The 21,279-nt window shown below is 53.4% G+C and overlaps 1 protein-coding gene across 8 annotated transcripts in view; it reads right to left on the bottom strand.

Moving 5' to 3' along the window:
- The window catches only part of SYNE3 (spectrin repeat containing nuclear envelope family member 3), a 100,508-nt gene that overhangs the window by 39,083 nt on the left and 40,146 nt on the right, over window positions 1-21,279 (bottom strand). For 7 of the 8 annotated variants that reach the window (XM_060095685.1, XM_060095682.1, XM_060095681.1 and 4 more), the window contains 3 exons: window positions 11,380-11,552; window positions 9,780-10,089; window positions 76-237 (listed from right to left, as the gene is read on the bottom strand). In XM_060095685.1, coding sequence (XP_059951668.1) covers window positions 76-237; window positions 9,780-10,089; window positions 11,380-11,552 — 645 coding nt within the window. The remainder of the gene's footprint in view (window positions 1-75; window positions 238-9,779; window positions 10,090-11,379; window positions 11,553-21,279) is intronic. The other variant, XM_060095679.1, reaches the window with a different exon arrangement.

Raw genomic sequence — 21,279 nt, 5'->3', positions numbered from 1 at the left:
TTAAATAAACTCTAACAGAGACCCACCAGCCATGAGTGCTCCCTCCCCGCTTGGGCAGAGACTTGCCGGGGTTACCTGCAGCGCCGAGAGACGGTCCTTGGTGCTCAGCTGGCACTTGCGCCCCATGCAGCCATGCACCCGCTCCACCACGGCCTTCAGCCACAGCTGGAACTCATCCACGCTCACCTGGAAATGCTCATGCTCCTGGGTCACGTGCTCCAGCAGGTCCACCCTGTTCTGTGGGAGGGGAGGAGAGTCACCGGCCATAAAGGTCCCCAGCCCAGGCTGCCCTCCCCTGGCCTCCCAGGCCTGAGTGTGTGTGTGTGGGGGGCGGAATTTGGGATGCAACTGACCCTCAGCCCTTTCGCTGGACACAAAGATCCCAGACATTCTTCTCGACCTTATCGGCAATCAGCCAAGAAATTCTTGGTTTTGGAGACCAAAACATGTCAGCACTGGGCCTGTCAGCCACACAGTGGGCTTTTTTTCCTGCCACGTCCTAGGAATGGCACTCAAGATGGGGCCGTGGTAACAACTACATAACACTACCATTTGAGCACTTACCAAGGTGCCGGCACTGCCCTAAGGACTTTGTGTACAAGATCATCTCACTGAACGCTCCTGACTGCCCCCATAAGGTGGTACCATTATTATTATTATTATTTTTTTGCGGTACGTGGGCCTCTCACTGCTGTGACCTCTCCCATTGCGGAGCACAGGCTCCGGACGCGCAGGCTCAGCGTCCATGGTTCACGGGCCCAGCCGCTCCGCGGCATGTGGGATCTTCCCAGACCGGGGCACGAACCCGCGTCCCCTACATCGGCAGGCAGACTCTCAGCCACGGCGCCACCAGGGAAGCCCGGTGGTACCATTATTATCCCAGTCTGATAGATGGGGAAACCAAGGCACGGAAAGTGAAATGACTTGCCCAAGGTCACCTGGCTAGGAAAGCACCAAGATTCCAACCTGGGAGGCAAGGCTGGGCCAACGCATCTCTGCTCCATTGCGACTATGTCCACGGGGTACGACGGTAAACAGCAGGCTGCCCCCCATTTCCCCCTGAGTGTGGTGATTTGCCTGCATGTGTTGGAATTGCCTCTATTTTCAGACAATCCCACTGAAGCTCTAACCACACAGGGGCAAGATGGGGTCCTGAGGGTGGGTGACATTTGGGGACATTACAGTGTCCCTGCTATAAGACCTACTGTGTGCCTAGAGGTTCTGATTTTCAAAACACACCCCTGATTACAGCACCATCTCTTTAAACCCCTCCACGGCTCCCCACTGCCCCCAGGCCCAGGTCCAAGCATTGTAGCCTGGTGGTCAAGGGCAGGGCCCCACGATGCATCTCTGCAGACCAGCGGTCAAGACCCTGGGCTTGGGAGCCCACTGCCTGGGCCTGACCCTGGCCCCCCTCGAGCTTGTAATTCACCAGTCCGTATGGTGTGGCTGATAACAGTAACTGCCTCATCAGGGTGGCGTGGCATTAAATGAGTCAGGGCTCGCACAACCCCAGAACAGCCCCGGGCAGCTAGTAAGAGCTTGAGAACTCTGAGACATTGTTTATTGTCACCTGTGTCCCTCTGCTCTTGTCACACCCAACCAAGTGAGGGGTGCCCACGTGGCAATGCTCATCTCCAGGCCCCACCTGCTCTGAAGCTTTGCCCACTGTCCCAGGCTGTGGCCCTCCCCCAGCCTTGTCTACAGAATTGTCATCTGGCGGGGACCAAGCGCTCCCTAAGGACACAGGGGTTGATTTCATCTCCCTGGTCCCACTCAGGGCAGGCTCTGAGACTAAGTGCTTCCTGAGTGGCCAGAAGTAATTAAGTGCGGGGTGTGTGCCGGTGGAGTGGTCTCTCCGAGGAGAGCCAAGGAAAAGGAACCAGGGGACCTTCATTTAGTAAGCACCTACTATGTACCTGGAAATAGACCAGCATTATCGTATTTAATATCTTCACAAGGATCCCAAAACTGTCCCATTATGCAAGTATCCAAATGGGTGTTGGGAGGTAACATAACTCTTGCAGACAAGATTTAAACGCCAAGTTCAGACTCCCAAACCACTGCTCAGGCCCAGGAGGTGGCAGAATCTCTCTTTCTCACTGATGGTAGATATTCTGGGCTTTGCCTGCCATGTGGTTTCCGCTGCAACTTCTCAACCACTTGTGTGCTACTTACATTGTAACACACAAGTTGCAGCCACAGGCAAACACACAAAGAATGGTTGTATTCCAATCAAATGAATCATGGACACTGAAATTCGAATTTCCTATCATTTTCACATGTCATGAAATATTCTGCTTTTAATTTTCCCCCAACCATTGAAAAATATAAAAACTATTTTTGGTTTACGGGTCATAAAAAAGTCAGGAATTGGGCTGGATTGAACCTATGGGCAGTGGTTTGCTGACCTCAGCTCTCAGCCATGGAGCCAGGCCATGTTCAGGAGGGTCCTGACCTTCTACGAGGCTAAGCCAACAATTCTCAACTAGGAAGGGTAGACGGACACGTGGATTCGAAAAACCTCCCTAGCTATTTGTATGTGCCTTCCCCTCCCATGGAGAAGCCCCTCACCAAACCTAGAAACACTCATTCATTTAAACCTTTGCAACACCCATGCCAAGTAGGAGAAAATATCCCCATTTCAGAGACAGGGGAACCAAGGCACAAGATCAAGTCCTTCCGTGAAGAGCTGAGAATCCTCTCACTTATGGGAGCGAGGCTCAGAGCTTCAACATCAGCACTTGACAGATGGGAAACACGGGGCTGCTTGAATTCAGAAAGTGGACCAAGGCACAGTGACCATCCCCTTCACGTTTCCCTTGCTGGCTTCCCGGCCCCGCAGGATTATCTGCATCCACCAGAATCCTCCCCGAGCTTCCTCCATCCACGAGAAGATTCATTTATGAAACAAAGTGGGTCAAGAATATGCCGCGGAGCGGCTGGGCCCGTGAGCCAGGGTCGCTGAGCCTGCGCGTCCGGAGCCTGTGCTCCGCCACGGGAGAGGCCCCAGCAGTGAGAGGCCTGCGTACCGCAAAAAAAAAAAAAAAGAATACTAAGCAGAGAATAGGGGCTGGGCCCCTGGTTGAAACTGATGGTGATGAAGGTTGTAGTGAGGCAAACTCTCCAATAAAAGTGCCAGCTGGCGGCTCCGTGCGTGTGAAGAGCGAGGTGCTAGCACTGGGGGAAATCCAGAGTAAATAAAGGCCTCTGTGATGGTGAGCAGGCGTGCTAGGAGAGGAACGCGGCCGAGCAGGGCAGGCATCCAGCCGCGCTCTGTGCCAGGCATAACGAGATCACAGAACACAATTCAGGCATGGCCGGGCAGGGCACGTCGGAGGAATGTGGGTGACAAATGGGAGAGGGTTCCACCTCCTCTCTTTTTTTTTTTTTTTTTTTTTTTTTTACGGTACGCGGGCCTCTCACTGTTGTGGCCTCCCCCGTTGCGGAGCACAGGCTCCGGACGCACAGGCTCCGGACGCGCAGGCTCAGCGGCCATGGCTCACGGGCCCAGCCGCTCCGCGGCATATGGGATCCTCCCAGACCGGGGCACGAACCTGTATCCCCTGCATCGGCAGGCGGACTCTCAACCACTGCGCCACCAGGGAGGCCCTACACCACCTCCTCTCTTTACACCAAACAATCAAACCATCTGTGTGGGCAGAGCTGTCAGGAATGTCAAAACCCAACCAATTAACGAGGGCGGGCGTGGATTTGTGCCTCTGCAAAGGGCTGCAGGAAGGGCGCTGACTCCTGGCCGAGATGCCAAACAAACACAGCCACAGAGGGAAGCAGGGAGGAGGAGGACGCTACTATCTGCCTGGCCCTTCAGAAAACAGAATCATTGGATTAAAAACCGTCAGGCAGGGCCTCCCTGGTGGCGCAAGTGGTTGAGAGTCCGCCTGCCGATGCAGGGGATACGGGTTCGTGCCCCGGTCTGGGAGGATCCCATATGCCGCGGAGCGGCTGGGCCCGTGAGCCATGGCCGCTGAGCCTGCGCGTCCGGAGCCTGCGCGTCCGGAGCCTGTGCTCCGCAACGGGGGAGGCCACAACAGTGAGAGGCCCCGCATACCGCAAAAAAAAAAAAAAAAAAAAAAAAAAAAAACCATCAGGCAAAGTAAACAAGCAGGCCCTGCCTACTGGCCACCAGCCTGCTTTGTCTATTCTTGACTTTCAATTGCTTTCTGCTGGCTGTGCCATTGCTCATTCCCGGGCTTGGCCACTTCTCCTGATCAAGAATCTCCCTTCAGGGGGTGGTCACGAAGGATACAGTCCAGAGGTGACCCCCGCTGTGCTTCTGTGGTCCTGTTCCTGTCAACACCAGAGGCCTTGCTAATTAACATCTTGGAAGTCGAAACTGGATTTTTAGAGGCAAAAGTAGTGGCTTGTTAACCAGCACGAGAAATAATGAAATGGGCTCTCCTCGGTGAAAGTTGAGATATTAATACATACCGTATCTCCTATGGCCTGAGATGCATCCTCCCCAAATTCACACGATGAAGCCCTAACCCTCAATGTGATGGTGTTTGGAGGCGGGGCCTTTGGGAGGTGATCAGGGTTATATGAGGTCATGAGGGTGGGGCCCTCACGATGGGATGAGTGCCCCTATAAGAACAGACACCAGAGAGCTTGCTGACCCTCCCTCTCCACCGTGTGAAGACACAGCAAGAAGGCCACCATCTTCAAGCCAAGGAGAGGCCCCTCACCAGGAATCAAATCTGCTGATTACCTAGAGTTCGAACTTCCCAGCCTCCAGAACTGTGAGAAACAAATTCGTTTTTTAAGCCACCAAGTCTATGGTATTCTGTTCTGTCCACCCAAGCAGACTAAGACAATATCCCAGGGACCCTTCCCACCCTGAGAATAGGCCTGGACCTCTAGGGATCTCTGCAGGGCTCTCCTACTCTCACTGGGGTGGGAGGATTTCAGTTGCCTGCCTCAGGGTGGCTTTCTCGTCTGACTTTAGTGCAAGGTGAGACCTTCATCAAATGTACAGAGCAGGTGACCAGGAGGCATCCAGGCCACCAAGAATCTCTGAGGGCTACTGGACATGCAGTATCCCTCACCCTGCTTAGGGTGGAGCCAGAGTGTCTTCCTTTCATCTGGGGCTGGAAGGCCCAGTATGGGGTATGCCCCGGGAGGCTGATGTTGGGGAAGCTATATCCTATTTTACTAATGAGGACCCTTGCTAAGGGTGATATAAAAGTTTGCCCCTTGGGCTTCCCTGGTGGCGCAGTGGTTGAGAGTCCGCCTGCCGATGCAGGGGACGCGGGTTCGAGCCCCGGTCCGGGAAGATCCCACATGCCGCGGAGCGGCTGGGCCCGTGAGCCATGGCCGCTGAGCCTGCGCGTCCGGAGCCTGTGCTCCGCAACAGGAGAGGCCACAACAGTGAGAGGCCCGCGTACCACAAAAAAAAAAAAAAAAAAGTTTGCCCCTCTCAGTAGCTTCTGTCTTCTGAAGGTCACGGCATCATCTGGAAGCTATGACTGTTCTCACCAACAGAATGCACATTCACATGACAGTTTGAGTATAATTTCAGAAGCTCTGTAGGGGCCTGCCCTGGCCTTTCCCCGCTACCGCCTTTCACTCTTCTACTGCTGGCTCTGGGAGAGACAAGAAACAGCTCCCCGTTCACCACCCCTACACCCAACCCCAGTCCGAGAGCTAACCGGGCTCCCTGTGAGTTAGAACACAGCTCCCAAACCTCTGGCAGCCAGGAGGAGAAAACCAAGGGTCTGTGAGCTTCAGCCAACAGCTCAAAAGGCCAAACTGAACTGCCTTCTCTCATAGGGTCCAGTCACCCTGCACACCCCCCAGTTTCCACACTGAGGTCAAAATTCACCAGCCCGTCTGGCAACTCCGAGGGCTTCTGCCAGGGCGGCAACTTCCCCCCACCCCTCCATCACCGGCAGAGCCCCCAGGCTCCTGCCCCCAGGATGCTGCCAGCTGGGCTCCGCCTCGGGAAAACCCTTGGAAACAACCTGTTCCCTCATCCAGGGGCTCGAAACCTCCCATGTACCACTGCCTCCACTTTCTGAGCTGGACCCACAGGAGCTCTGGCGGCCCCTGACCTCCCCTGATGGACACAGGTGCAGTGACTCACCCAGGACCCGGGGCAACCACCAAAGGAGGAGCCCACATAGGGAGTCGCCTAGGACTTCCGGTTCTTTCTGATGGGTCAGTGGTATCTGACCCTTAGATTATTATTATTTTTTTTATTAAAGTATAGTTGATTTACAATGTTGTGTTAATTTCTTCTGTATAAGCAGAGTGATTCAGTTATACAGATATATGCATTCTTTTTCGTATTCTTTTCCATTGTGGTTTATCACAGGATACTGAATATAGTTCTCTGTGCTCTACTGTAGGACCTTGTTGTTTATCTGTAGATTATATTTTTAAGTCAAAATAAAAAAAAAAAGGGCCCAGTCACACCTTCTCTATTTACCACATAAGAAGGTTGGGAGGATCAAGTAAGGTCAAAGACATGAAGGGACTCGGAAAAGACAGCATTCGCCAGTAAGAGCTGTGATTTCTATAAATTTTTGGATCCAGTGAGGGGAGGGTTCCCTGGGGGGACAATGAGAACCTCTGAGGTGATCATTTCTTAGAAGTGGTGCTCACCAGTGCCCCAGGCATGTCCCTTCCATACACACACGTGTACACATACACACACACACAAAACCACTTTCCATTTCCTGTACGAGGCACTCTCTGCTGATTGACACAAGCACCTGTTTCCTGTAAAGTCACAGCAGCAAGGAGGCCATGGGCCAGGCACCTCCCCTGCCTGAGCCCGTGGGGCAGACCTGGAGCGAGAATTGCTGTTAAGCAGGCTCTAGCCACTTGGATGCGGTGAGGGAGGGCCAGCTGGCTCCATCTCTGAGAACCAAGCTCCACCCCGCCTGCCTGTCCTCTGAGCCTCCCAGCTGCAGGGGCGGGGTTCTCATTCATTCAATGAAGGGCTCCTAGCGCCTGCTGCGTGGCAGACACCATTGTTTTGGCTGTTTCTTCTCACTGCTACTGAGAACACAAGTCATCCTTTATCCTGGGAAAATGCTCGCCAATTTCAAAGAGCTCACGTGCAAACTCATTCAGTCCTACAACCTGGCTCCAGGTAGGGTGAGCACCCCGAGGCCACACAGCTGGGAAGCAGCAGAGCCTGGCTGGAACCCAGGTCCCTTTCCAAGCATTCTGGGGCCAGCGTCCTATTCCTACTCAAGGTTTCTCAGATCTCTGCTTATTATAGAACCATTTCCCGTAACTTGAAGGACCCAGGAGACTTCCACCTCCAGCAACATGGGAGAGCTGAATACCCTTCCACCGTAGCCAGCCAGAAATGCTGGATAAAATGTAACAAGCGTCATTTAAATGCAGAACCACGCATACACCGCACACACCGCGGTAAGAGATATCCCGTGGACCAGACGCAAAGATGCTATGGAAACCAGGATGCTAAACCCACATGTGTGCTTGACGTCGTTTTGGATTTAATGCTCAGGTTGGAGGAGGAGGTAAGACTCTGGGCCCAGGGGGGCAGAGACCACGGCAAAAAGGCAGAATACTCAGGGGACTCCCCCTCTGTCAAAGGGTGAACTAGAGAAAAAACCTCCCCACCAGCGCAATACAAGACAGAAGCATATGTGTTTCAGCCTGGCCTCTGGCTGAAAAGGCAAATGAAAAGATAGTCACCTTTCAGAGTATGGAGCCAGGAGCCTCTTGCATCAGTTTGGCTTAGGGCTCCAGTGCAGAGAACCCACTTGATTTAGGAACCCCCAAAACATTTCAGTGACACTCAATAGGAATCCTGAAGGTAAATTCCCATGGCAGCCTGGCTGAAGAAAACACAAGTTCTCTGAGCGCCAGGACCAACCACGGGGTTCTGCAGATAAGGCCCCAAATAGGATGAGCTCACAGCTCAGAATTACAAAGTCTCCAAGGAAACGATCCACCATGTCAGGAGACCCAACAGACGGCAGCATCAGGCCAGGAACTTCAGCTACTTGAGCAGCCTGACGATTATAAAATGTGTATGATTAAAATGACTACAGATAGAATCCGTACCTGAGAGGAGTGCAAAGTTTAAGAGGAAAAGGACAATGAAAACAAGAGGGGCTTCCCTGGTGGTGCAGTGGTTAAGAATCCGTCTGCCAATGCAGGGGACACGGGTTCGAGCCCTGGTCCGGGAAGATCCCACGTGCTGCAGAGCAACTAAGCCTGTGCACCGCAACTACTGAGCCTGCGCTCTAGAGTCCGTGAGCCACAGCTACTGAGCCCACATGCTGCAACTACTGAAGCCCGCGCGTCTAGAGCCCGTGCTCCGCAACAAGAGAAGCCACCGCGATGAGAAGCCCGCACACCGTAACGAAGAGTAGCCCTCGCTCACCGCAACTAGAGAAAGCCTGCGTGTAGCAACGAAGACCCAATGCACCAAAAAATAAATAAATAAAATAAGTAAATTTTAAAAAAAAAGAAAGAAAGAAAAAATGAATGACGGATATAATACAAAACCAAACAGAATTTCTTGAAACAAAACTGAACTTAATAACTCAATGGACTGTTTAAACCAAGGAAGAGTGAGGTGAGAGATGGGGACAAAGAATGGGCGGAGGAACCGGGGGAAGGACAAAAGAGAGCAGAGGAGGAAAGCAAAGGAGAAGGACTAAAGGGCGGGAGGAGGGAGGGAAGGAAGGATGGAGGAGGGAGGGAAGGAAGGAAGGAGGGAGGGAGGGGGAGAGGGAGGGGAGGGAGGGGGAGAGGGAGGGGAGGGGGAGGGGAGCTGGGTGGAAGCGAACCTCAACGTCCATCCGTCAGTCAGTCAACACACACTTACTAAGTGCCCACATGTGTATTAAGCATGAGCATGAGCAACACTGGCCATACAGATAGTAGATAATGTGTCAATGGGTGGATGGATGGTGGAGGGGTGGGGGGATGGGTGGGGGGACGATGGACAGGTAGAGAGTTATATAATGCTTGGGTGAGTGGATAAGAGATGGGTGACAAGTAGATAGTGAGTAGATAAGTGGGTGAAGGGGTAAACGGTGGGTAGTAGATAGTGGAGAGATGGATGAGTACATGGGTATGTGAAGAGTACATAGGTGGGTTGATGAGTAGGTGAATGAATAGATGGGTGGGTGATTAAGTGGTTGGAGAGAGGAATAGGAGATCTAGTTAGGTTAGTGGAGAGGTAGATGGGTGACTGAGTAAACAATGGATAGGAGGGTGGGGAGATGGGTGGATGGATGGGTAGGTGAGTGGATGGAGTGGTGAGTGGGTAGATAGTAAATAAGGGATTTGGTGGTTAGTTTAGAGGGGAGATAGACGGGTGAGTGGGGAGACATTGGATAGGAGGGTGGGGAGATGGGTGGATGGAGGTGGGTGAGTGGATGGAGTGGTGAGTGGGTAGATAGTAAATAAGGGATTTGGTGGTTAGTTTAGAGGGGAGATAGATGGGTGAGTGGGGAGACACTGGATAGGAGGGTGGGGAGATGGGTGGATGGATGGGTAGGTGAGTGGATGGAGTGGTGAGTGGGTAGATAGTAAATAAGGGATTTGGTGGTTAGTTTAGAGGGGAGATAGACGGGTGAGTGGGGAGACATTGGATAGGAGGGTGGGGAGATGGGTGGATGGTGGTAGGTGAGTGGTGTCGGGGGGGTGGATAGTAGATGGTGGGTAGATGGATGGATAGATGGTGAGGGAGCAAACGAGGGGCTGGATGGGTAGATGGGAGCAGATGACCGGATGAGGGGTGAAGACAGCCCCCTGCCCTCACCCACCTGGGCTTTGGTCTTCACCGCGTCGTACTCGGCCTTCATCTTCCTCTGCGCGTCTTCGTCCACGCTGGGGTCCCCGATCCTGTTGAACAGGGAGGCCGCCTCCTCCAGCAGCCGGTCCAGGAGCACGGCCTGATTGTCCACGTTCTGAAGCAGCACCTGGGCGTGGCTCAGCTGCCAGCGCTTCTCCTTCAGGCCCAGCTGCAGCTCCACCGGGGGCTCGAGCACCACCGTCATCTTCTGGAACCAGCGGTAGAACTCATCCCGGGCCAGCAGGTACTCACTCCAGTGCAGCCACACCCACTCAATACGGCTGCAGGCAGAGGCCACGGCCGTGAGCATCCCCCCACCAGGCTCACGGGCGGGGAGGCCGTGCCGCTGCCCCCTCCCCGGCACTGGGGGGCTGTGGGAGGGGGCGCGAGGACACCCTCTCGGGCCTCACCCCGGTCCTGATAGACAAGACCCTCTCGTCTGGGAAACAAGCTCCACGGGGCTAACGATCAGGGTGGCTCAGATTCCAGACCTGCTCTGAGAACCCCCAGCCTGCTGATGCCCTTAGCCACCAGGACCCCAAATTCTAGCCCCAAACTCCTATTAGTGACGCATGACGATGCCCCCGGTTGTTTCTCTCTCTGGTGCTGGGACTCCACACACAGTCACCCTGGCTCTTACCACATGGGTGCCCACTAGCAGTCACGAGAAGACTGCCATGGGGAGTGTGGCTCTTAATTTGCAGAGTACGATAGGATCTGTGGGCTCGTCACCGCTCACCGGGAACAGAGGGCTGGGGCCTGTGCATGGGTCCCAGGTGCGCCACGAGCTCGCTGCATTACCCCGCCTCTGCACCCGCCTCAGTTTCCCCATCTGCGACATGGAGATGGCCCTATTGGTCCAGCCAACATCAAGCTACTTCGTTTGGAATTCCAAGTGAAAGCGTTTGAAAAGCAGAAAACACTGTGTAAAGTCCCCCTGGTCCACTCAACATTCTGGTTTCATAAAGACGGAGAAGATGCTGGCAGTTCCTGCCCACTGAGGACCTCCTGTGTGCCAAGCGCTGTGCCTGGCCCTTGACATTGGCTCTCCCCCGCCATCCTCCTACAAACCTTCAAGAAACACTTGATTATACCCATTGTCTAGATGAGGCGCCTGAGGCTCAGAGGTCAAGTAACTTTCCCAAGGCCTCACAGCAAGTAACGAGCAGAGCAAGAGGCGATCCCAGGTCAGGCAAAGCCCCCACCCCTGACCTGGCTCCCTGGTACAAGCAGAGAATCTGGGCTAAAGTGCCAGCAAGGCAACAGGCCTTCTTACCCTGCAGGGCCGTTTGGCCATTCTGCTGAAGGATGCACACTCGGCAAGTCTACCAAGAATTAACTGTTGGCAAAACACGATGGGCCCCCACTGTCTATCATCCTCATTAAGCTTGATTATAATTAGAAAGAGGCAGGCAGGGTTGACTGATATCCCAAGAGAGCATCCTGTTTCCAGTAATCCCAGGACCGAAGAAACGTCCCTTGGGCAGAGGCCCCAGGCCAGCGTGGTGGTGGGCACGGAGGGTGGGCAGCAGCTGCAGACAAAGGCCTGGAAAGGTACCCAGCCACCCTACCTGTGACAGTGGGTCATGTAGGTGACCGTCTCCTCCCACTGGGCTTTGACGTCCCTCAGCCGGGCCAGGATCGCGGGCTTCTGGTCCTCTTGGCAGCATGCCAGGAGGGCTTCGGCCGCCCGCAGCACCATGTCCACCTTCATGCGGCCCTCTGGCTCTAGCTGGCATATTTTCTGTTGTGGACACAAAGCCAGTTCCCAGGAGTTAGACAACACGCCAACAGGCAGAGCCTTGGGAAGACAGTGGCAAGACGTGGAAAGAGGCAGGACTTTGAGACCGGAGGAGCTGGGGTTCGAATCGCAGCCCCTGCCCCTTCTCCTGTGACCTTGGGCAGGCTGCCAAGGGCTCTGGGGTGGGAGCGAGCAGCGATGGAGATTAATCAGCACAGAACCGTCCGGAGCTGTCTGATGATAGGAGTGCCCTCCCTTCCCCGATGGGCCTGCTTCCAGCTGCGTGAACCCAGAAAAGTTTCATTACTTCCCTGGACTTGGTTTTCTTGTCTGTAAAGTGGGTGTACAGTAGTACTCAGGTCTCAGATTTTTTTTTTTTTTCAGAATTAACTGAGAAAATGCATGTAAAGTGCATGTCCCAGTGTGTGGCGCCATGAGCATCTGCCTCTCAGGCCCACTGCAGGGAGTGGGCTTGGCCCAGGTCCCCAGCCGAGGCTCGGAATTACCTCTGAGTTTGCCGCTGGCACCAAGGCCTTGCTCCCTCAGCTGTTCCCACCAGTGACCCAACAGGAGCATGAAGGCAGGCCCGTTACTACAGGACACTGGGCTCCTCTGACGGGTGACTCATTCGGGATGCCCCACGGCCTTGCCAAATTCCCTGAGAAGCACCCGGCAGCCCAAGATTCTCCCTGCTCTCCCGGACTCAGGGTCGGACCTGCACTGGACTGACCATGTCCCTCCCAGCCACCCCGAGTTCCCGTCCCACTTTCTCTCACAGGTGGTTCCCTATTAAACGTCTCGCATATTTAATCTCATCTTGGCCTTGGCTTCTTGGAGGACCAAGGCTGATACACAACGCCTGGCAAATAGTACGTTATCTGGTAACGTTAGCTACTGTCCTTATTCACTGTTATTATTCTAGTTCTTTGGCAACTAAAGCTTGGTCTCTGCAGTCAAAATTAGATTAGACTCCAATTCCAGGGCTAGTCCCCACTACCTGTGTGACCTTTGTCACGATACTTAAACTCTCCAGGCCTATGAAATGGGGGAAGGTAATGGTTACAGCACCCAAGGTTATAGTAACATTGAGATACGTTAGCACATGGCCTGGCCCACACTGCATCTTCCATCACTCCAGAATTGTTCACCGTTACTACTACCTTTTGCTCACCTTCCCATTATATTTACTGACAGCACAGCATTTGCCTAAAGCTCCAGCTGTTCCCCCAGCCTGTCTCCCTACGGCTGGCAGTCAGTCAGGTCCCAGTGGGCTGGCCGTCTGAGCCTTCTCTGTGGGTGGGGTCGGGGAGGGGCTCCTGCCGTGTCCAGTGCTGCTCCGCTGATAGCTCTGTGGTCCCAGGCAGGTCATTCAGTCACTCAGAGATGTGATAACAATCTCTGCTTTGTCTACCTCATAGGTTTATAATATTACTTTTCAAAAACACTACTAATTCGAACATTGAAGGGTTAGCGTACTTTATAAACACTGAGCAGTTAGGTAGACCCTCCCCAACACGTGCAAATGGGCAATGGTCCCAGTCCCTTCTGTTACCTCATATGAGTGGTTAACGATGATGATGGCAACGATGATACTATAGAGCAGCGGTCCCCAACCTTTTTGGCACCAGGGACCGGTTTCGTGGAAGACAGTGTTTCCACGGGTGGTGGCGGGGTGGGAGATGCTTCAGGTCGTCGTGCGGGCGATGGGAAGAAGCAGATGACGCTTCGCTCGTTCGCCTGCTGTGCAGCCAGTTTCCTAACAGGCCACAGACAGGTAACGGTCCCCGGCCCAGGGCTTGGGGACCCCTGGTATAGAGGGACTTCCCTGCCTACGCGTGTTATCAGAGTGAGGTTAAAGAACCTCCTTACAAGGGCTGTCTCTGTGCTCTGTAGAGCAGGTAGAGTGAAGAGCAGAGAGGTTCCCCCAGAGACGAAAAGAGCTTTGGTTTGGGGCTTAGGGCTGGGCCGAGCAGCAGGATTGGCCGGACCCTAGCAGGTAACGGGGACAGCAGGCGCCCAGCAGGGACCCCAAGTCCCGCTCAGCAGCAGGCAGCAAAGTGGCGGACAAAGGCACCACAGTGACGCGTGTGGACCAAAGACCCAGGGCCACCGTGGAATGTTCTGGGCTGAGTGAGACTACCCACCCCCTGCACAGAACATTTCACACCACTCAGAAGAAGGGGTCCCCCAGGGTGGCTGAGGATGAATTTCTTGCCATCCAGTGAGATTTAATTGGATTAGAAATAATAATAATAATTCAGGATCTGATGTCTCTGACACCCAGAGTTGTGGAGTAGACCCCATGCCCAAGCCCCAAGCTGGCAAGATGGGCACCAGGGTGATTCCAATTTTACCCATGGGGGCACTGGGGATCCACAGAAACCTTAGCTTTGCAGAACAATTCTCTGCAGCAGTTAGTGAGGCCTCCTCTATAGGGGCTGCCCAATTTAACCTCAGTCGGAATCCAGCTCCGTGAATGAAGGGGGACAGCAGCTTGGGGAAGAAACTAAATTCAATCTCTCTCTGCCACACTCACAAGGAACCAGCCAAGCCTGGGAAGTCCCTGTGAGGACAAGGGCCCCTTCCCAAAGTCCAGGGTCCTGATGGTGTGACCTCCTCCAGGCCTCTGGACCTTTGCCCTCCTGAGTCCTGGCCAGGGAGGCGCAGGCTGGACCAGGGGAACATGGGAGATGGGGGGACCCACCACTCTTTGCAGGGGAGCGAGCCTGTTGCTTCCCTGCAACGAGAGAAGAGCTGGCCAGTCCCAAAGGCCAGCAGAACATGAGCCCCACCTGGCCTGAAGCAGAAACCCCTGCCCCCAGACCAAAACATCGACCAGAGGCATGTCTGCTGTGGGACCAGAGGCTAGGGCTGAGCCGGCAAAGACAACTTTCGAGAAGCAGATTCCACCCTCCTTCTCTGCCCCGATGATTCCGCTCTTTGGCTGGTGCGTGGTTCTCTACAGCCCCACCGCAGCAAGGACGCAGTCCAGGAGTGCCTGGCAAGGGACATGAGCCAGCTGGGAAGGGGGTCATTGAACTGTAGCCACAAAGCAATTCTGATTCGAGGGAGCCAGTGAGGGCAAAAGTCAGGCGGGGGTTGGGTGGAGGGAAAACCTCAGCGGGGAGGAGAAGCAGGTCAGGAATCCTGGAGGAATGTGGTGAGTCAGGGCTTTCCCTCAATGCAATCACGGCCAGATGAGCGCTGTCCTGGGTGATATGCTGAGTTCTGTGCTGAGTACTATGCTGGGTACCGAGCTGAGTACTGTGTTGGGTACTGTGCTGGGTACTCTGCTGAGTACTGTGCTGAGCACTATGCTGGGTACCAAGCTGAGTACTGTGTTGGGTACTGGCTGGGTACTATGCTGGGTATCGAGCTGAGTACTGTGTTGGGTACTGTGCTGGGTACTATGCTGAGTACTGTGTTGGGTACTAGAATCTAGGAGGAAAACAAACATGGCCCGATGCTTGCAGGCTGTAAGGGGGTCGGCAGACAAGAGCACAGATGACTGTAAAAGAGCCATGAGAGACCCCAAACTTGGAGCTCTGAGGAGGGATGTGGGCAAACCAAGAAGGCCTTATGAGGAGGTGGGGGTGGCACCAGGCCTCAGTGCTGAGCAGACACTTGAGCCGGCAAAGCTAGGAAAACACGCGTGTTCAGGGCTTCCGGCTTTTGGAAGCCCAGTCCTAGGAAATGTGGCATGTCTCTGGCCATAAAGAGGCTTGGAAACCAGTAAGGAAGCAGCCTGGCCTAGACCCCAAGTGCAGGGCCGAGGAGGGCAAAGAGACAAGATGCTGCGACCTGGGAGACCAGCCGCTGCGGGCACCGGCATGGCTGGGAGAGTCCACAGGCTGGTGTCCCTGCATCGAAACCACGAGAGACAATCTTCTCCACTGGCTCTGCCGGCGTGCCCTGCCCTTTGCCAAGTGCGCCAGTAAGTCACTGGCCTCAATGCTCCCACCCTCCTGCAAGGTGGCAACTAGCACTTTTCCCCAGGAGCAAAGCTGAAGCTCAGAAGGCACTGGAAATTCTCCCCAGGGGCCACAGCCAGAGCAGGGATTCGAACTCAGGCCTGCAGGCCCCAGACCCCAAGCTCTCCTCCTCCCCCAGGCTCCTCCCTCCCTCCCCTCCCCCTGGATCTCCATCCTGGATAACTCCTCCTCATTCAAGCCTCAGCAGTGAACTCACTTGTCCCCAGAGGCTTCTCTTGAACCGCCAGGGGTTCTTCCTGCACTTTACAGCTGGGAAAATGAGATGGCAGGAGGGCATGGGACCCGCTCCTGGCCACACAGCTACTAAGCTTCAGAGTTGGATCAGAACTCATATCCTGGTCACTCTAGCCAACAGGCGCTTGGGACGTGCATCACTGAGCTGGTGGAGGGACCGCATGGCGGACCCCGGCCCCAGGGGATGTCCCGCGGGCCAGCAGGTGGAGAAGGCTCTAGCTGCCCCCTTCCACCAGAGGACAAGGGTGAAATGTTTTCTTAGTGCAAAATCGGTTTTGAAACATCAAAGCACACATTAAACGAGCGGGTCTGAGCCCCACAGGAGAGCACGGTGGTGCAGCACCCAGGACACGGCTCCCTTGACCTAGGCTCCAGGCCAAATCCCTGAGGGCTCACCTGATGGAAGTGCTCCCTCGGCTTCCAGAACCCGGTCACCTTGGCCTTGCCAACAGCTCTTCCTAAGGGCCGCCCTTGCCTTCGCCTAACGAAGCCAGACCCACCACCAGGGGGTAATGAGCTGCGAGCAAATGGTGCAAGGTCCAAAGGGATTAGCACGTAAGACAGCAAGTGCTGTGCAGGGCTGCCAGGAGCTGGGGCTGGGGCTGGGGGAAGGGGTCAGGAAAGACACGTGGACAAGGGGATGTTTCATTTCACATGCACACCCAGACCCGAACAAGAGGGTGTTCCAGCTAGAGGCAACAGTACACACAAAGGTTTGGTGATAGGAAATCTAGGAGGTTTTCTGCCAGCAGGAGAGGATGTGTGCCTGGGAGGTCGGCTGGAGGGGGAAACTGAGGCTGGAGAAGAGGGTTGTGGCAGATACGTAGTGGAGGACGTTTGATGCCAGGTGAAGCTGGGTTTTCTCTCGCGGGCAATGGGGAGCCACAGAAGGTTTTAGAGGAGGAGAATAATTTCATGCGACCCATGTTAGGGATGTACCTCGTACATACTTGTGTGGCTGCAGGATTATGTGCATGCCTGTCCCCGTGATGTCATGAACCTGAGCATAGGGTGTCCACTGCCCCAGGACCTCACACGGGGACAGCGGCCAGTGATGCTCTGAACTCAGCCCTGGGTTCAAGCCCTAACAAGATCCATTCCTTTCATTCTGGCCCATCACTGTGTCTAGGGATCCATTTCACTATTGAAAAGTGGGGATGGGCTTCCCTGGTGGCGCAGTGGTTGAGAGTCCGCCTGCCGATGCAGGGGACACGGGTTCGTGCCCCGATCCCGGAAGATCCCACATGCCGCGGAGCGGCTGGGCCCGCGAGCCATGGCCGCGGAGCCTGTGTGTCCAGAGCCTGTGCTCCGCAACGGGAGAGGCCACAGCAGTGAGAGGCCCGCGTACAGCAAAAAAAAAAAAAAAAAAAAAAAAAAAAGAAAAGTGGGGACAGTACACCACAATCACAGGGCTTTGGGGAAACTAAACATGAAAGCTGAAAGTACAGGCTTGAGCACGTAATAGTTGCTGAATGAATGTCAGCTCCCTTCTCTCAGTGACCGGGCAGAGTCATCTTTTGATGATGAAAATTGGTGACAATAATAATGACGAGGATGACAAAGGCCAAGACTGACAAGAGAAGGGGCTTTGGCTGTCAACTCCTCTCCTCACCAGGCTTGCCCCTGACCTTCCAAATCTCCAACCCATCACCCACTCTGTTACAGAGGAGGGGTCCTCCTTGGCTCCCCGTTCCAGGCTCTGGAACCACTGACCCCTCCCCACCTCTCTGGCCCTGACCTCTGCTTCTCCCTGATGGTTGATGCTGTCCCTACACCAACATTGGGGGTGTCCCACATGTGCCCCCAGCTGTGCCCACCTCCAGTGATTTTCCTATTCTTTTCGCTCTGCCTGGAGCCCCTTCCCTCCCCTCCCCCTGGATTCCCAACCCAAGTCTGGCTAACTCCTCCTCATTCAAGCCTCAGCAGTAAAGACCCTTGTCCTCAGAGGCCTCTGTTGACCCTCTAGACTGGGGGACGTGACCTCCTCGGGGCTCCCCATGTACCCTGGGTTCTCCACTCACTTCACCGTCCAGTTGAGAAGCCTCTGACTGGGCCACTCAAGAGTGGTCACCCCTCCTTTCTGCCGTGACGGTCCCCTGGGCAGGGCTCTTATCAGCTGCATCAAGTATCTGTTCATGGTTACTATAAAAGGACAAGTGGTCCAGGGTGGTGCATGCTAGGATGGTGCTGCACCAAGAGGGAGGCCGAGCAGGGATGGGGGACATTTCCCACTGGGACAAGAGGGCGTCTCTGTGCCTACCTGGGAGGAGTTCCCTGAGGGCAGGGACCAGGCACCATCACCTGGCATCCCAAGGGTTCGAGGCCTGGCACAGGGGAGGCTGATGGAAAACGTGGCTCAAAGTGGAGGGTCTCAGATCCTTTGGGGTCCGAGCAATGAAGGACTGAGAAGGACTATTCTGAGGGCAACTGGGATGACAGGAAATGCCAGAAAACACTGGAGGGGACTGGGGGTGGGGGATGGGGAATAGAGAGTGTGCCATTGTCACTGTCAACTCAGGTCATTTACATCCAGCCTCACAGGTAGCACAGGGCTTTCTCTGTGGTAACATCCATCAGCAACAAAAGCCTCCTCAAGGCAGCTTGTGACCCACCTTCTTGAAGTCAGCATCCTGACATAATGAGCTTCACCTATTCTAGAAGTGAAGAGAGGTCCAGCAGGGTCACAGGGTCAGCAAGAAGCAGAGCTAGGATTTGAACCCAGGACTTCCAGACTCCAAAGCCTGTCCTCTCTCTAGTCCAGTGAGCTGTTCTACTAAAGAGAATGCCTGAGAAACCACAGCACCCTGCACCCTGACGCTGGCAGGCACGATTTTACAGAAGCACACAATGCTGTAGGGAAGCAGAAAGCACATTTGAAGAGGAGTCAGAAGACCAGAATTCCAGGGTGGAGTGTCCTCCCCAGAGACCTTTTCAACTTGAACAAGTCACCAGACCGCTCCAAGACTCAGTTTCCCCACTTTTTTTTTTTTTTCTGTACGCGGGCCTCTCACTGCTGAGGCCTCTCCCGTTGCGGAGCACAGGCTCCGGACACACAGGCTCCGCGGCCATGGCTCACGGGCCCAGCCACGCCGCGGCATGTGGGATCTTCCGGGATCGGGGCACGAACCCGTGTCCCCTGCATCGGCAGGCGGACTCTCAACCACTGCGCCACCAGGGAAGCCCCAGTTTCCCCACTTTTAAAATGCAAACCCTGGGTTCTCCTTCATACTGTGTGGTGACACTTAAGCCATTGGCCCTGAAAAGGCGATATCAATTCTTAATTTTAACTGTCCACTTCCAAAAAGAGCATTAGATATTTTCAATAAAATATGCAAAAGGTACAGTGGAGAAAGGACAGCCTCTTCAATAAGTGGTGCTGGGAAAACTGGACAGGGACATGTAAAAGTTTGAGATTAGATCATTCCCTAACACCATACACAAAAATAAGCTCAAAATGGATTAAAGACTTAAATGTAAGGCCAGAAACTATCAAACTCTTAGAGGAAAACATAGGTAGAACACTCTATGACATAAATCACAGCAAGATCCTTTTGGACCCACCTCCTAGAGAAATGGAAATAAAAACAAAGATAAACAAATGGGACCTAATGAAACTTCAAAGCTTTTGCACAGCAAAGGAAACCATAAACAAGACCAAAAGACAACCCTCAGAATGGGAGAAAATATTTGCAAATGAAGCAACTGACAAAGGATTAATCTCCAAAATTTATAAACAGCTCATGCAGCTCAATAGCAAAAAAACAAACAACCCAATCCAAAAATGGGCAGAAGACTTCAATAGGCATTTCTCCAAAGAAGATATACAGACTGCCAACAAACACATGAAAGAATGCTCAACATCATTAATCATTAGAGAAATGCAAATCAAAACTACAATGAGATATCATCTCACACCAGTCAGAATGGCCATCATCAAGAAATCTAGAAACAATAAATGCTGGAGAGGGTGTGGAGAAAAGGGAACACTCTTGCACTGCTGGTGGGAATGTGAATTGGTACAGCCGCTATGGAAAACAGTATGAAGGTTCCTTAAAAAACTACAAATAGAACTACCATATGACCCAGCAATCCCACTACTGGGCATATACCCTGAGAAAACCATAATTCAAAAAGAGTCATGTAGGGCCTCCCTGGTGGCGCAGTGGTTGAGAGTCCGCCTGCCGATGCAGGGGATACGGGTTCGTGCCCCGGTCTGGGAGGATCCCATATGCCGCGGAGCGGCTGGGCCCGTGAGCCATGGCCGCTGGGCCTGCGCATCCGGAGCCTGTGCTCCGCAACGGGAGAGGCCACAACAGTGAGAGGCCCACATAACGCAAAAAGGAAAAAAAAAAAAAAAAAAAAAAGAGTCATGTACCAAAATGTTCATTGCAGCTCTCTTCACAATAGCCCGGAGCTGGAAACAACCTAAGTGTACATCATCGGATGAATGGATAAAGAAGATGTGGCACATATATACAATGGAATATTACTCAGCCATAAAAAGAGACGAAACTGAGCTATTTGTAATGAGGTGGATAGACCTAGAGTCTGTCATACAGAGTGAAGTAAGTCAGAAAGAGAAAGACAAATATCGTATGCTAACACATATATACGGAATTTAAAAAAAAAATGTCATGAAGAACCTAGGGGTAAAACGGGAATAAAGACACAGACCTAGGGCCTCCCTGGTGGCGCAAGTGGTTGAGAGTCCGCCTGCCGATGCAGGGGATACGGGTTCGTGCCCCGGTCTGGGAGGATCCCATATGCCGCGGAGCGGCTGGGCCCGTGAGCCATGGCCGCTGAGCCTGCGCGTCCGGAGCCTGTGCTCCGCAACGGGGGAGGCCACAACAGTGAGAGGCCCGCATACTGCAAAAAAAAAAAAAAAAAAAAAAAAAAAAAAAAGACACAGACCTACTTGAGAATGGACTTGAGGATATGGGGAGGGGGAAGGGTAAGCTGTGACAAAGCGAAAGAGAGGCATGGACATATATACACTACCAAACGTAGGGTAGATAGATAGTGGGAAGCAGCCGCAGAGCACAGGGAGATCAGCTCGGTGCTTTGTGACCGCCTGGAGGGGTGGGATGGGGAGGGTGGGAGGGAGGGAGATGCATGAGGGAAGGGATGTGGGAACAGATGTATATGTATGACTGATTCACTTTGTTATAAAGCAGAAACTAATACAAAAAAATTTAGTGCTCTAAAAAAAATAAATAAAATAAAATAAAATAAAATATGCAAAATCAATAAGACAGCTCAAAAAAAAAGAAAAAAAGAGAAAGAAAGAAAAGACAAGACACAGGGAAGTGGGCGTGGGGTCAGCTCTGTTTCTAGCCTGTTGGGGGGGCAGTTTGTGCAGGAAGAGGTAAGCCTCCCCTTAAATAAAGCAACCATTGTTAGGTGATAAATTAGAATTGTGGAATATCCCAATGGATATGACCTGAGAGACGTTAAGTCAACTGCTTTACTTATAGATGGGAAACTGAGGCCCAGAGAGGGACAGG

This window comes from Mesoplodon densirostris, chromosome 4 (assembly GCF_025265405.1).
Source record: "Mesoplodon densirostris isolate mMesDen1 chromosome 4, mMesDen1 primary haplotype, whole genome shotgun sequence".
NCBI classification, from domain to species: domain Eukaryota; kingdom Metazoa; phylum Chordata; class Mammalia; order Artiodactyla; family Ziphiidae; genus Mesoplodon; species Mesoplodon densirostris.
The sequence above is the reverse complement of the archived record's forward strand: the minus strand, read 5'-3'. Positions and strand labels throughout refer to the sequence as shown.